The 16,166-nt window shown below is 47.6% G+C and overlaps 1 protein-coding gene across 4 annotated transcripts in view; it reads right to left on the bottom strand.

The window, feature by feature from the left end:
• The window catches only part of HABP2 (hyaluronan binding protein 2), a 38,997-nt gene extending 27,300 nt beyond the window's left edge, over positions 1-11,697 (bottom strand). For all 4 annotated transcript variants that reach the window (XR_013525121.1, XR_013525122.1, XM_009010296.5 and 1 more), the window contains exon 1: positions 11,520-11,697. Coding sequence is in view for 1 of the 4 variants with exons in the window: in XM_002756437.6 (XP_002756483.4) it covers positions 11,520-11,588 (69 nt within the window). In the remaining 3 variants the exon portion in view is untranslated. The remainder of the gene's footprint in view (positions 1-11,519) is intronic.
• Between the last annotated feature and the right edge of the window lie 4,469 nt (positions 11,698-16,166).

Here is a 16,166-nt window from a genome sequence, read left to right as displayed (position 1 = left end):
CCCAGCCATGTGCAACTGTGAGTCTATTAAACCTCTTTTTCTTTATAAATTACCCAGTCTTGGGTATGTCTTTATTAGCAGTGTGAGAACGGACTAATGCAGTAAGACCTCGATGACAAAGATTACCCCTCCTTCAGTCTCGCCCTCATCACCACCAGTCAACTGGGCCTTACTCCTGGTCCTTGCTCCCTGCCTTGCCTTCCCTCCACTGAGTCGTCCTCAGGGCAGGGCTTATTTGTCCAGATCTGTCTCCACCCAGTCCTGAGGAGATTCCCTACGAATTCTTCTCTTTGAGCTGAACAGCGTGGGTCATGCCCTTAGAAGTGGGCAGAAGACTTTGGGGGACATCTTTCCTCAGGGCCCAGCATGGAGGGGCCCTCCAGGACCTGGGCCTGGGTCCACACTGCACATCCCGGCTCCAGCCAGAGCCTGAGGGACAGCCGGGTGCCATGCTGCTTACAGCCAGCAGGTGGCAGACGTGCCCTTTCTAGGAGCTGGAGCTCAGAGGGAAACGAAACAAAAAGCGGAGACTCCCGGTCTGGGGTCTCGGAGCCTGAAGCTGATGTGCAGTTTGGGCTGCCTGTCAGGGGGTCGCCAGGATCTGAAGCAAGTCACTCATTTTGTGACTCACAGTGTCCACCCACAGAGAGGGGGCGTGGTGCAATGTGGAAACTGGTAGCCCCAGCGCCAGGCTGGATATCTGGGGACCAAAGACCAGGCTGATAGTGGGTTACTTATGTCTGCATCTGATCCCTGAAACTCGCCTGGATGATGGCAGGTGGGAACGAAGGACACAGTATTTGCCTCCTTTCATCCCATCATTCCATGAACTCTTCCCCCAGAAACAAGGAAATGATAGAAGAATCCTAACTCCTGGGACTTGCACGCCCAAAGAGAAAGACCAACGCAAGAGTAGGAGGAAGAGATGAGTAGAAAGGAGAAAACTGTGATCTCAGTTCACATCCCCTCAGAGGTGAAAATGTACCGACAGCTGTGCTAAATATCGTACCTGCATCTTGTCCTGTTTGTTGTACCCAATACTTCGTAATTTAGGTATTAGGATTATGTCTACTTTAGAAGTGAGGTTTTCAGATATTAAGTTGTCTAAAATAACTAGGAAATGCTGGAGCAGGACAGGAACGCATCAGTCTCAAGTCAGAGTCCTTGCTCTTAGTCACTCTCGCCATGAGGGGCCAGGAAGCTGGCACATGCAAGCAGTAATAAAGCAAGGATGGAGGAGAAGGCAAAAAACGAGCGCCCCAATTTGAAGAGAAGCAGGTGTTGAGCTAGGTTCAAATATCAGGGGCACTGTTCCTGGAACGCTTTATAAAAAGACCTATCTGTGGGCTGGGTGCGGAGGCTCATGCCTATAATCCCAACACTTTGGGAGGCCAAGGTGGGCAGATCACTTGAGGCCAGGAGTTGGAGACCAGGTTGGCCAACATGGTGAAACGCCGTCTCTACCGTTTCTCACCAAATGCTCTACAGGTGAGCACTTGGTGAGAAATATCTGTACAAAAATTAGCTGGGTGTGGTGGCAGGTGCCTGTAATCCCAGCTACTCAGGTGGCTGAGGCACAAGAATCACTTGAACCTGGGAGGTGGAGGCTGCAGTGAGCTGAGATTGCACCACTGCACTCCAGCCTGGGCAACAGAGTGAGACTGTCTCAAAAAAAAAAAAAAAAAAGTGCTTATCCAAACCAGCCTAGGCCTGGCAGGCTACGGAGAGGGCCTACTTGACCCCAGTGACAGCTAGAGAAAGTACAAAAGTCAGATGGAGCCTCAGCCAGCATACTGTGGTAAACACATCTTAACAAACATCCCCACCCAGATCAAGAGGCATGCAAGCCACAGCATACTTCTCCCAACACGTCCATTCCCAGTTTCAGCAGGGCTGAGACAGCATGTGGTCCCAGCTGAGCCATCTTCTCTGAGAGGGTGGACGCTGCTGCTTCTGCACATGGAAAGGTAGCTGTTTTGCAGTAACTTTAGAAAGACCATTCTAGACCCAGCTACTGCTTCATCTACTCCACACTTCGGCTTTCCCAGTGGATCCCTGGCTCAGGACACTGACCTTCTCGGGGTTAGGAGCAGGCCCTCAGCAAGGTTAAACTCCCTACGCCACCAGAGTCTCAAAGTCTGGTGTCCTCCAGGTTAAGGTTGGTTAGGGAGGAAGGCAGGGAGAAAAGGATTCTGTGTCTCCGAGTCTCACTGATGTGTGATCTCCTTGAGGGTGGGGCGCACATCGATCTGATCTATTTTGTCCTATCTTTAATCCATTAATCCAGTGATCATTTCAACTAAGTTTCTTCCTCTGCCTTCCAGAATTCCAAAACTTCTGGAAGACAAAACAAAAAGCCTAAAAGTCTGAGTTGATGTGTTCCAGGAATTTGTTGATGAAAAATGTTCTCAGAGGGATTAGGAGGGATTAGGAGGGAGATGGGGCTAGATGTGTCTTTCCGGGACAGAGGCTTAGCTCAGAATGAACTAAGAGTGGAGACATTTTCTGCTTGCTGGGTAAAAGGCTGGGACTCTAATCACACCATCCTTGAAGGTTCTACCCTATACCTGGCGGTAGACCACGTGTGACCAACCACCAGGGAGGGACTGCGTTACTCCCAAGGGCAGCTGGGGAGGAGAGACTTCTGCAGCATGGCTGTAGTTGAGGCTGCAACTGCTGGGCTGGAAGGTGGACAGGGACAAGTGTGCACAGTTCAGTGGGGCCAGTCCCACTGCTGGGCAAAGAGCTCAAGGCCACAGCGAGTAGTGGAGGTGGCAGAGGGCAGGGGCTGCTGGTGTCCAGGCCAAGTGTGCCTCATGTTGTTCTGCTCTGGGTCCTGCTGCAAAGATAAGCGATGTCATTTCAGCCTGAGTTAAAATCATCACTGGATTAAAGATATAACAAAATAGACTAGACCTATATGCTCCCCACTCCCAAGAATATTACACTGTAAATCAGTAGGACTCAGAAACACAGGCTCCTTCTCTCTCTGCCCCTCCCTGACTTTCTGTCTAACCAATTTTATCCTAGAAGACACCAAGGTGAGCAGTTCCGCCAAGCCACTGGGTCCTTTTATTTGAAAATAGTGGCAAAACATACAGAACATTGCATTTATCGCTGTGACCGTTTGTAAGTGTACCATTCAGTGATACTGATTACATCCGCAATGCTGTGTACACATCTCACTCTCTACACCCCAAACTTTCTCATCATCCGCAACATAGACTGTGCTCACTGAACCGTAACGCCTCTGTCCTCTTCTCCCTCGGCCCTCCTGCCCTCTGTCCTACTTTCTGTCTCTGTGCATTCGGCAATTCTGGGTACCTCATGTAAGCGGAATCCTACAGTATTTGTCCTTCTGGGACTGCCTTTATTTCACTATGCATCGTGTTTCCAAGGTCTTCCAGGTAGCATGTATCGAACTTTCCTTCCTTTTCGTAGCTAACTAGTATTCCATGGTTTCTATCTGTCTAATCACATGTTGTGCACGCCTTCATCTTTCGACGGACATGGGTTATTTACACCTTTTGGCTATTGTGAATAATACTGGTAATGAACATTGGTGTACAGGTTTCTGTTCAAGTGTCTGGTTTCAGTTCTCTTAGATATATACTTAGATGCGGAATTGCTGGGTCCTACTGTGGTTCTGCGTTTAACTTTGTCAGGAACCGCCATACTGTTTTCCACAATGGCCGCATCATTTTACATTCCTGCCAGCAAGGCCTGAGGGTTCCAGTTTCTCCACATTCTCACACGCACTTGTTATTTCCCATTCTTTCAAACGATAGCCATCCTAAGAGGTGTGAAGTGATGCCACTCTGACCCTTCATTGACACAGGAATCTTGCCCTTCTTGCTTTTGCACGCGTTGCTCAATGCTGTCTCAAGACAGGCAGGTTCACTGCAGCTTTGCTTTCACCTGAAGCTCAGGGCAAGGGGACAAAGACTCTCACGGGGAAATGTGGAGGCCGAAGGAGAAGGCAGTGGCCAGCAGTGCCTGTGGGTGGTTTCCTCCCTGCGCACCGGGGTGAAGCCGTTCACTGGACCACAGTGATGAGTCAGGAGCCACTGTAGAGAGGAACTGGCTTGGACCCTTCATCTGCAGAGGAGGAAGCTGAAGCCCAGCACGGTGAAGTGGCTTGTGTAAGGACATGGACGCACTGGGACCAGGCAGGGACTACTGGGACCAGGCAGGGACTGAAGCGCGGTCTCCCAGCTCTGACACCAATCACCTGTGCCTGGCTCAGAGGGGCTCTGTGCAGCTTCCTGGCTCTAAAGCCCAGAGCTGGCCACTGCCCAGTTAAGGGTTGAGCTGCAGCTTCCTGTGACAGTGGTAGGCAGAGATGGAACAGGGGCAAGGGGCAGAAAGGGAAGAGTCTCATTTGCATGCCCTGGGAATTTCCATTTTAAAGACATTGGTTCCTAAACCTCAACGTGCATAAGAATTGTCTGGGAAGCTTGATAAAATACAGATCGATGGGGCCCACCCGCAGAGGTTGTGTGTCCATGGGTCTGAGGTGGGCCGGGAACACAGTGCCCAGGTGACTCTGCCCTCGGCCACACTTCGGTTATACCAAGCTCTCTTGGGTGTGAAGCTTCTGGCGGAGGGGACTCAGGGCCTATCTTTGTTCCTGTTCAAGTTGTTGAGTCGCTCTGTGCCTCAGTTTCCCCAATGATAAAAGTAAGACTTCCCTTGCCCAATGCCAATGTTTTATTCAAGGAACGTTGGTTGCTCAGGAGTATGGCCTTTGCAATGATTACTCTGCAGGTCAGCACTTGGTAAGAAATATCTGTACAAATGGCTCATCCCAGGGATTTGGGGCAAATAGACTGTGGTGGAGGGGAGCTTTGAAGGTTAGGGAGTGAGGCCATCCAAGACAAAGGGACTGGGTCAAAATTCTGGATATGATAATGCTCTTGGAAGCCCTTTTAAAGGTAAGCAAAGGCCGGGCGCAGTGGCTCACACCTGTAATCCCAACACTTTGGGAGGCCAAGGAAGGTGAATTATTCGAGGTGAGGAGTTTGAAGCTGGCCTGACCAACATGGTGAAACCCCATCTCTACTAAAAATACAAAAATTAACCAAGTGTGGTGGCAGGCGCCTGGCAGGTTCCTAGCTACTTGGGAGGCTGAGGCAGCAGAATCAGTTGAACCCGGGAGGCAGAGGTTGCATTGAGCCAAGATCATGCCATTGCACACCAGCCTGGGCAACAGAGCAAGACTTTATCTCAAAAAAAAAAAAAAAAAAGACAAGCAAGTAGACAAAACCAAGTGCCACATGGGCACAAACCTCCACGTTTCCCTTCTTGGTAAGTCATTCCCAACAAGTAGCACAGGGCACCCCCCCCCACCTCCCGCTTGGAATCAGTACCACCTCTGCTAAAGCCGCGCTCACTCCTGCGCTTTCCAAGGCATCAGACCTGAACCACTAGCGGTACTTGAGTTGATCGAGGTGGTGCCTAGCCAGGACGTGAAATAACAGCATTAGAGTAAAACAGAAAATACAGCGTGAGAAAGTCTTTATTTTCTCAGGTTGACTATCAAGCCTTCCAGTCCCACCAGGGGGAAGGACTGAGGGGCGCTGGTGTCTCTATCCTCTGCCTCCTGCTGATTTTCCCTCTAAGGACTCAGAGCTTCAGTCTCAGAGATTTGGCATGTCAGCAGCAGCTAGCTAGAACTCAATGACATCACTTTGCTTTCTTTGTACTAATGACAGTTTCCTTTAGAACTAAATCAATTTTGGTAGAGAAAAGGTGAGTCTTTAACAAAAGTGTTAAGAAACTTATTTGGGCTTTGGCAGAATTTCTGAAGAGATGGATTCATTCATGACTGGAAGTTTTGAAAACACCGATGAACTGGTTAGCTATCTGGCAAGACTCAATCCTTGTGGTGTCAGAAAGCAAAGCTCTGGGGCTATTGAAGGAGGCTTCGGGTCAGGTGGGAGTGGCGTTGTCTTCTTCTGGAAGCTAGAGTCAGGCTGCTGCCCAGTTTGACATCTTTGATACCACACAGAATGGTCTTGTTTGTCTTCGGGCAGTGCCAGGCGTGATGATCTCAACTACAGTGCTTATGAGTATAGAACTTGGCATTGAGCAGACCTTGAGTCCCAGAGCGGTAACCTCCCAGAGGTGTCATCTTGGGTAGATGGTTTAACTGCTCTATGCTTAGTTCTTGTCTGTGAAACGAGAATGACATGGGTCCCTACCTCACAGGGTTTGGGGGAAGCTTAAATGAGATAATAAACATAAAGCATGCCTCATCTGGTATGCGTAAAGACAATAAATGGTTGCTGCTACTATGTATTATTACAATTACTCTTACTGCTACTCTTTTTTTTTTTTTAGACGGAGTTTCGCTGTTGTTACCCAGACTGGAGTGCAATGGCGCGATCTCGGCTCACCACAGCCTCCGCCTTCTGGGTTCAGGCAATTCTCCTGCCTCAACCTCCTGAGTAGCTGGGATTACAGGCACACACCACCATGCCCAGCTAATTTTTGTATTTTTAGTAGAGACGGGGTTTCACCTTGTTGACCAGGATGGTCTCGATCTCTTGACCTCGTGATCCACCGGCCTCGGCCTCTCAAAGTGCTGGGATTACAGGCGTGAGCCACCGCGCCCGGCCTGATACTCTTATAATTAGCCACTGTTGTCTGTGAGTTTGTTTTGTTTTCTTGGAGTGCACCGTGCCGGAAGGGCTGGCTAAGGAGAGCTTACACAGCATCAACTTCTCCTGAAACTTGCTTGCTGGTCGCAGGCATGGCGCACCAACCCCTCCCTGCTCCATTTTTCCTGGGATCTTTGCCAAGTCCTAAGCCAGGAAACCTTGTTATATTAATTATGAAGCAAAAGCATGTTTTATTTAAAATCCTGGCTGCCGAATATTCTGCCATGCTGTTTCTCTGTGACAGCAGAATTGCTCTTGCATTTGGGAAACTCTAATGAATTTAAAATATAAATACACCCGTGCCTATATACACATGTGATTTCCGCGACCTCACTTCCCGAAATACCAGTGTATGCTGCTAATGGTGATGAGTGGACTTGTGCTTCAGATCAGTTAAAAAAAAAAATCTATAAGAGTTTGCCGTGAAATTCAGTCCCTCCGCTTTCCCTAAGACTGTGTAGATGAAGTAAGAGGGAGGAATGTCTCTACAGACTCTCTTAGGCCTGAAAGAGGCTCTGGCATACTGGAGGCTTTGAAAAACATGGCTCCCATCTTCCTGTCCAAGGCCTTGTTTGGTCCTGGAGCCCACGCAGCTGTGCATGCTTGAATTAATCAGATGCTGAACCTGGTCACTTGCCCATCTCAGACTGGCTCCAATAAGTCAATATAGGCAGTAAACCAGACAAGTGCACTAAGGCAGAACCAGGCAGACAATGCACATGGGCCAAGAGGAAGGGTTCTAAAGTGTATGGGGGCCAGGCATGAAGTCTCACACCTGTCATCCCAGCACTTTGGGAGGCCAAGGCAAGAGGATTACTTAAGGCCAGGAGTTCAATATCAGCCTGTGTAACATAGTGAAAACTAGTCTATACAAATAAATAAATAAATAAATAAATAAATAAAGAGAGAGAGACAGAGACAGAGAGAGAGGGAGAGAGATAGAGAGAGAGAGGACTAGTAGGATCTGGGAAACTCAAGCTTCTTCTTTTACTTTTTTAAACTTTTTCTGAGATGGAGTCTTGCTCTGTTGCCAAGGCAGGATGCAGTGGTACGTTCTTCACTCACTGTCGTCGCCTCCCAAGTAGCTGGGACTACCGACATGTACCACTACACCTGCCTAATTAAAAAATAATTGGTAGAGACAGGATCTTGCTATGTTGCTGGTCTCAAACTCCTGGCTTCTAGCAACCCTCCCATCTTGGCCTCCCAAAGTGCTGGGATTACAGGCATGAGCCACCACAGCTGGCCTCAAACTTCTGCTAGTAACAGCAGCAGTGGCCACCCCTTCCCATGGTGCCAGCCAAGAATGTGAGCCTAATGCTACTCACATGTCTGATTTTCAAGAAAAGCTGGGAGTATTTATGAGAAATGTTCTGTGTTCTGATTTTCAAATGTAGCTAAGCAATTAAAATAAAACTAAAATACTCTTCAAGTCAATCTTCTATGCACCAAATTGAACTTGAGCTGTGAGCATAGTAGAGAGTTCAAGCTGCCAGTTTGCAGCTTCCAACCTATGCAAACTTTTTTTTGTGGCCCCATACCTGGGAAGATTCTAGAGTTCTAGGGTTTTCAAAGCCCAGAAATGTAAACATGGTTTTAATTGAAGGCACCTCCTTTGCGTGGGAGGGAAGAAGCCATTGTCTTTCTTCCTTTCTAGGGATGGGCTGAGGTAAGCAGGCGGGCTTGACAAGCATTGTCCTCTGGAGAGGTCAAATTTGGAGAGATCAAATTCCATTATGACTGAGCCCAGCTGGGGCCCCGATCACTCTAAGAATCCCAGCAAGAAGAGATTTCTAAGACAGTCCCTGCCTTTCTTACAGTTAAGCAGACCTCCTGTGATGAACGTGGCATCAGACAGACCTGGCCCCAGTCCTGGCCGGAAAGTCAGTTTAACATCTCTGGGTTTGTATCTCATCCCTGAAACGGGGAGAATGATACCAGGCTGTGCTGGACAGGTGCTCAAAACCGATAGGTGAAAAAAAACAAAACTTGACTCGGATAAGAAGGCAGAAAAAAAACAAAACTTGACTCGGACAAGAAGGCATGATGAGTGATGTCCTGGAGTTCACAGCAATGATTTTCGACCCATATCACTTGGGCTAGTCAATATCGGAATAAAAATCTCCATGATGGATGATCCCAAAGAAGAGTCCTCATGTGCTACATGTTCTGAATTCAGGGGAGAGTACCTGGGTGTCTTTCCAATGAATAGTGATCGCAGATCTTATGGCTGCCGTTTTTTTTTTTTTTTTTTTTTTGAGATGGAGTCTCACTCTGTCACCTGGGGTGAAGTTCAGTGGCACAATCTCAGCTCACTGCAACCTTCGCCTCCTGGGTTCAAGTGATTCTTGTGCCTCAGTCTCCCGAGTAGCTGGGATTACAGGCACCTGCCACTACACCCAGCTAATTTTTTGTATTTTTAGTAGAGATGGCGTTTCGCCATGTTGGCCAGGCTGGTCTTGAACTCTTGACCTCATGATTCACATGACTCCACCTTCCAAAGTACTGGGATTACAGGCGTGATCTACTGCGCCCGGCCACAGCTGCCTTTCTTTAGAGTTTCAGAGATATGTGGAGTCCATTACGCTCCACCCAGCAAACATGTGCCTAGTCTACGAGCCTCCTTTCCCTACAGGAAGGGCCATGACTCTGAAGCTGCACAAACAGAAGAAATCTCATCCTCACCCAGGGCCCCAGACAGGAGACTTTGGCCACACGAAAGCAGCCTGCCATCTAGAGCTCAGCTCTGCCACTCATCAGCTGTATGACTTGGGGCCCGCCCAGTTCCCAGCCTCGTTTCTGTAAAATGGGAACATGGTTAGACTTACTTCTTAGGGTCCTTCCAGAGAGAAACCAATTCATGGAAAGTTCAGGGCATAACGCTCAGGACTCCTCATTAAATGGTAGCAGTTAGTTATGACTTTTAGCTGTGTGGGGCTGGAGAGGCCACCTAGCCCAGCTGGCTATGTGGCTTCTTCACCCCCATGATGCCTCAAACTCTCCAAAGCATCTGAACGACTTGGCCACTTTCCCCTGATGTCCGTGTGACGGCCTGTGGAACACAAGCCGCCTTCCCGACCACCTGTCTGGCACACATCTGGGGTAAGAAAACATTCCAAAGCCCCGAATCCTCTCTTTGGAATTGACTAAGCTCGTTGCCTGAAGGCTAACTCTCATATTTTCTCTTTTATCCATTATTGACTTATAATTTCATCGCTAACCCTAAAAATTCACTGGGGTTTGCAAAAAAGGGATTTTTTGGGACCATTATCCTTTTGTGAACTTCAAACAGACTGTGTCAATGTTTCTCCTTGCCTGCAAAGTTTAGGATCTAATTTTTTCCGACTGGTACATTCTCTGGGCCCTGTGTGGGCCGCTGATGATTTCTCCTGCCTTTCTCTAGACCTGTGGTATTTCTGCTGTGTCTCGGCCTCAGACACCCCACAAGCCATCAATTGATATAGGGGCTTGACAACAATTTGTAATTACAGCCACACACACACACACACACACACACACATACACACACACACACGTCACGACTTGAAAAGAAAATGCTTTCAGAAGTGTCACTTGGCAACTTAATACAGAGCTAAGATAGGCCTCCGAGCACAGTTAACGGAAAAGAAAGGAGAAGCTATTGTTTTAAAAACATGCTAATCAGAAAACCTGTCACTTAATCTGCCCCCTTCAGGACATGCTCTATGGAGTGAAATGGAGAACAAAATACAAAGGTACTTCCTAAGATCAGAGGTTATGGCTGTTATTTCAGTTCTCATCCTCTACCCACTTTCTACCACTCCTCCCCAATGAAGGGGAGCATTCTGATTTTCAGAGAGAAGTTGCGTTCATTCTTGACCTTTTAAGGGACGAGAGCTCACACTTACTTGCAAGTCACATGCACGACTTCATTTAACTGTGGCCCTCCCCAGATCTATGAGAGATTAGCGCTTGATTCGCAGAAGCGAACACTGAGGCTCAGAGATTATGTTCCTTGCCTATCATTCCACAGTTAGAATGTGGCAAAGCTAAGATTCAAACCCTGGCTCCGAAGCCCACATTCATGCCTCAGACCACAACCAGCACAGAGCTCCCAGGAGACTCTCCTTCTGTGCAAGGTAGTCTTTCACATGCCCACAGAGAGCCGACACCCTTGGACCACAGCAGCACGCAGAAGGAGCCAACATCTTAACAACTCACCTGCTCCCAAAGATCCTGAGTCCCCCATTCAAGAGTCTCTGAAAGCACTTCCCTTCCCTGCTCATGGCAACCTCCCTTGGTCCCTGCTCACCCTCTCTGCCTCATCCACTGCTGTCATGGGAAAAAGGAGACAAAGTACTAACCACAACGCTTCTCCCAAATCCAAACCATTTATGCAGACCCATTGCCAGGATCACTTGCAGTCAGCAGGCTTCTCCTCAAAGGCCACAGCACATTGGTTCTTACCCTAATGTCAGCCCCAGATTTCTGGAAAACTGTGTGTCAGTACCAGTAGATAGGTGTATTTTTCTGGGGAGAGAGTTTATGGCTTTCCATGGCTTCTCAAGGGGGTTTATGAGATCCATGACAGATTATAGCCCATGCCCTTGGGCACATCTTCTTGCCCTAGTCTCCTTTGTTGGAATGCATTCATGGAGGCTCCGCTCCAAGATGGCTCAAGTCAGACACCTGTTCCCATGGGAGTGGCTGCTCAAAAGAAACCAGGCCAGAGGCCTGCACTGGTTCTTGCACTCTGAATATATCCAGCTTGGCAACTCCAGCCTTTCACACTGAAGTTTCTCATCGCTTCCAGCCTAGCTTGGTCCTTCTCGTGACTTCAGAGCCTCTCAACTACAGATATTAGAAAAGAACACTTACCCCAAAGGCTGTCTTTCCCACCAGAGCCATTAACAGCAGAACATGGAGATCAGACATCCTGGCGAACATCTTCGCAGTTTAGGGACTTGTGTTTTGCTCTCAATACAATTTCTTTTGTTGTCTCTGCCTTTAGGGGGGAAAAATGTCAGTCTCCAAGGATTCAGGAACAAATGAAGAGGATGCAAATTATTAACTAGGCATCAAATACTGTTTAATGTTTAATGTTTTGCAAACCAACTATCTTGATTAAACAAATGGCAACTTTGGGGCTGGGCTGAGTCAGAGTCACGAGGCGGTTTCTTTTCTGGGGAAAAAGTCTCCAAAGAAAGTAGCTGACATCAAGAGTCCCCTGGCTGCACGGTGCACATGGCAGCTGCTAGGTGTTCCCGTGCTGAGGGCCTGACAGTGTAACCAGCATCCCAGCTCCAGGATAAAAGATCAGGTGAAGCCTGTGCCACAGGCCTCTGCCAGTGCTGATTCGGACAGAATGTTAATAGACTTCTGGTTCATCAAATCTCTCTGAATTAAGGCATAGATGGGCTTCTAATAACATCACACTTTATATTCATGAGAGATAAATTAAAGGATGCAAAACTGCTATTGACAAACATTGATTCTGGGCCCTTTGAAGTGTTGCCCACTGTTGCTTGTTGGCTTCCAAAGTTTTCTTTTAAACCTCATTACGTAAGGCTTCTACTTTATAATTATTTTTTCCCTTTTCATTGAAGTCTTTCTTTCATCAAGTGAGGGGGGAAAAAACCATGGTGTTTCTATTCCAGGACAGTTGTTTCCTATGTTCCTTATTTAGCTACGCTGGTTGCAGGTAGGGCTCTGTAGAGCAGTAATTGCCTGTTAAGCATGGGTTTTCGTGGGTACAGTTGAGCTCCTTCATAGGCATGGTCTTGATCTCCTGTGAACAACTGACTTCCCACAGCAATGTATGTCTGGGTTCCAGGAATCCTCTGGATCTGAGTCATAAAGCCAGGTTCTGAAATGCTGCTACCAGCGGAGGCACGTGCTCTCCTGCGCCCTCCGCCCAGCCCTTGCCCCACCTGCCATCCCTGTTTGGCACTTGGACTGCTTCAGTGGCTGCACTTTTTCTGAAAGCCAAGTTGCTAGCAGGGGAGGGCCACACAGGTCCCAGTCCAGAAGAATCTCCCAGTCACCAGATGAGCCTTAAAGGATTAGCCAAGTCCTGCCATTTTACCCACTAAATAACTTCCGTGTTATTTTATTTTCTCCACCTATTTTTGTCTCCATCCTATTTTAGGCAGCCATCAACTCCCCGGTCCCTCCTGCCTCCCCCTGCCACTGCACCATCAACATCCACCTGATCCCTATAACACATGTCCATGCCAGTAGTCCCTTTTTCTTTATTGTTATTATTATTATTATTAATTTTGAGATGGCATCTTGCTCTGTCACCCAGGCTGGAGTGCACTGGTGCAATCTCAGCTCACCGCAACCTCCGCCTCCGGGTTCAAGTGATTCTCCTGCCTCAGCCTCCCAAGTAACTGGGACTACAGGCAATGCCACCACATTCGGCTATTTTTTGTATTTTTAGTAGAGACAGGATTTTGCCATGTTGGCCAGGTTGGTCTCAAACTCCTGACTTCAAGTGATCCACCTGCCTCAGCCTCCCAAAGTGCTGGGATTACAGGCATGAGCCACCTCACCTGGCCGTAGTCCCTTTTTCTAGAAAATTCTTCTCTAGCTTTACACTGTACTTCTCCCAATCCTTATGACAACCATAAATCTATCAACCGGAACCCTGCTCACTCTTGAGCAAGCTAATCTAATTACCTCTCCTGGTTAATGCATCTTTCAACTCTTAGCTCAAGCATTCCTTCCTCGGAAGCCCTGCATGCATTTCTTCTTCAAAGCATTTATCAAGGTTATAATGTCGCATCTGTATTGCTATTTCATTAATATTTGTTCCCCCACGGTCCCCAATAGACTGAAAACTTAGGAGAGCAGGCACTCTGTTTCGATCACTATGGAATCCTTGGCACAGATGCCCAGCACCAGATAGGCACTCAGTAAGTTTATGTTGGATGGAATGAACAAATGAATGACCACTTTATTAATGTGAGGTTGGACGTGTTATCACCAGGATGCCTTAGACAGCATAGCCAACTCAATGCGAAAAGAAAAACTGGATGTGAAAAACTAAACGCATTTGTGAAATTTTAAGCACGCTTCAACTTATTCATGAACAATCCATTAATATTCATCAAATACTTACAGAGGCTCTGCTGTGAGCCAGGCGCTGGCAATGTGGGGATGAAGGAGGCAGATGTGAACTGGTTGAGGAGGAGAACGGCAGACAGTGAAAAAGTAAACAGTTAATTTTAGTTAGTGTAGTCTACAAAAAGGAGTGAAACAAAGTGATGGAACAGAAATCCTCATGGGCGGGAGGATGGGAGGTGGCTACGATGACATGGTGGCCACGGTGACATGGTGGCTAAACAGGACATTGGTGAGGTGCTAAGGATTTTGTTGGCAGTTACCTGATCCCAGAGCAAGGGCCAAGGAGTCAGCACACATGAGGACTTTGCTGGAGTCTTCACAGTGTTTGTACAGATGGTGAAAAACAAAAACGGAAATGTTCAGGCAAGCCAAATCACCGAATCACTCATGTGACTCAGCCATCTCTTTTCCCTCCACTGCCTCGTGTGAATTAGTGACCTTCTGACTTTGTGGAGAGATTCCCAGAACACAAGGCCAGAACTTTTCTTCCTGTGTCGACAGGAAGTGACCTGGTGAGTTTGCTGTTCATCTTTGTAATCAGATTAATTTCCCTGACATGTAATCTTCTCTTTATTTCAAACAAAAAGGGAACAATTTTACTCTTTTTGTAACAACTGCAGGCCTTCCACATATTGTCTCTGATTCCCCTAAAGTTTTGTTATCATGACAATGTGAAATTGAGTCAATGTCTATGCTTAGTCCTAAAGGAGAGAATTCTCTAAAAGATACTTAATCTTTTTAATTTAGAAGACAAAAGAGTCTGGCTTATCATGTAATATGTCTTTATCTGGGGAGTTGGAACTAACCTACCTGAGATCTCTGGTTTTTCAATCCAAACACAAAGGCTTTAGTGCTCATCCAGGTGGGGGTTTCGGATGTTATCAAGTTAATCTGGTCTCTCTGTTCCCTGGGGGACATTTTCTCATGTGTTGGGATACCTGCCACTGGAGAGAGCCCCTACTCTGCAAGGGAGGCCGTGGGAGTCTGCTTCTGCAGTTGGCTAATTCTTTACCAAAAGGAAAGGCTTCTTCACAAGGCCCTTGCCAGAGACCCACCCTTCGATGTTCTAGGCAAGGGATTGGTTTTGGTTTTTGTTTTTATAAGAGACAGGGTCTTGCTCTGTTGCCCAGGCTGGAGTGCAGTGGCACGATCATGGCTCACTGCAATCTCAACCTTTTAGGCTCAAGTGATCCTCCTGCCTCAGCCTCCTGAGTACTTGGGATTATACTCACTTGCCTCCATGCCCAACTAAGTTTTAAATTTTTTGTAGAGATAGAAATCTCACTATGTTGCCCAGGTAGGTCTTGAACTCCTTAGCTCCAGCGCTCCTCTGCCTCAGCTGCCCAAAGCCCTGGGATCACAGGTGTGAACCACCATGCCCAGCTGAGTGGGCCTGAATAAACCTGTTTCATGTTTGTTTTCCTCAAGTACCTTGAGGCTTCTTCCTGCTAAACCTTCAGGAAGGGGAGGCAGCCTAGAGGAGCACCGAAGAGCAGCAGCTCGGACTCAGAACAGAGCTGGGGTTGATCTTCAGCGCTGCCACCTCCCCACTATGTTACTTCAGGCCAGTCATTTATTCTCTCTGGGCCTCTGTTTCCTCATCTATAAAATAGGGATAATGTAGTTCTTTCTTCCTGGCGTTACTGAGAGCTGTATATGGGAGTATAAAGGCAAGGTGCTTAGTGCTATTATATCGAACTCAGCACAGAAAGTCAACACCAGAACAAAAGTATGCCAAATTACAGGGTTTATTGCCGGCGACCACGGAGGACTCACGTCTCTCCAACCCGTGGCCCTGAAAGAAGAGAGACAAGACCTTTTTATACCAGAAAAACCACCTTGGGAGTGGGGGTGGAGATGGGAATGAAAGCTGTCAGTCATCTCCCAGGCTAAGACGAGGGTGAGGGGCTTCAGACATTCCGAGGGCCAGTGGATTCAAATCACCTTCTGGGCGGAGAGGAGGGTGAGGGGGTTCCGGACATTTCGAGGGCCAGGGGACTATTTGACATTCTGATTGTTATTTAAGGGGTTCACAGATGCTAAGATTAGCATTCATTTACACATCGTCTGGGTAGGGGTGGGATCCATAGATTTTCAGTTGCTTGGCGCCAGGATGGAATTATCTGGGGGTGCTTACTCTGGGAAACAAAGGCCAGTAATTCTTGCATTTACAGATAAGAGAAGGTATGCAGCTTTACCTCTCTTTGCATCCTGCAAATGATCTAGCAGTTTACAGAAACCTAGGTTAGCAGTCCTTGTGAGGAGAATGGAAACAGTTTTGTCTTTTATAAGATGGCAGTATACAGGTTCCAACATAAGTTAGCTATATCACAGAGCCACGGCAGGCAAAGAACAGACCTTTGCAAAACACCCTGGCTTTGGAATCAGTGAAGTCTT

This window comes from Callithrix jacchus, chromosome 12 (assembly GCF_049354715.1).
Source record: "Callithrix jacchus isolate 240 chromosome 12, calJac240_pri, whole genome shotgun sequence".
NCBI lineage: Eukaryota > Metazoa > Chordata > Mammalia > Primates > Cebidae > Callithrix > Callithrix jacchus.
Note: the sequence above shows the minus strand (reverse complement) of the source record. Positions and strands in the feature narration are given on the sequence as shown.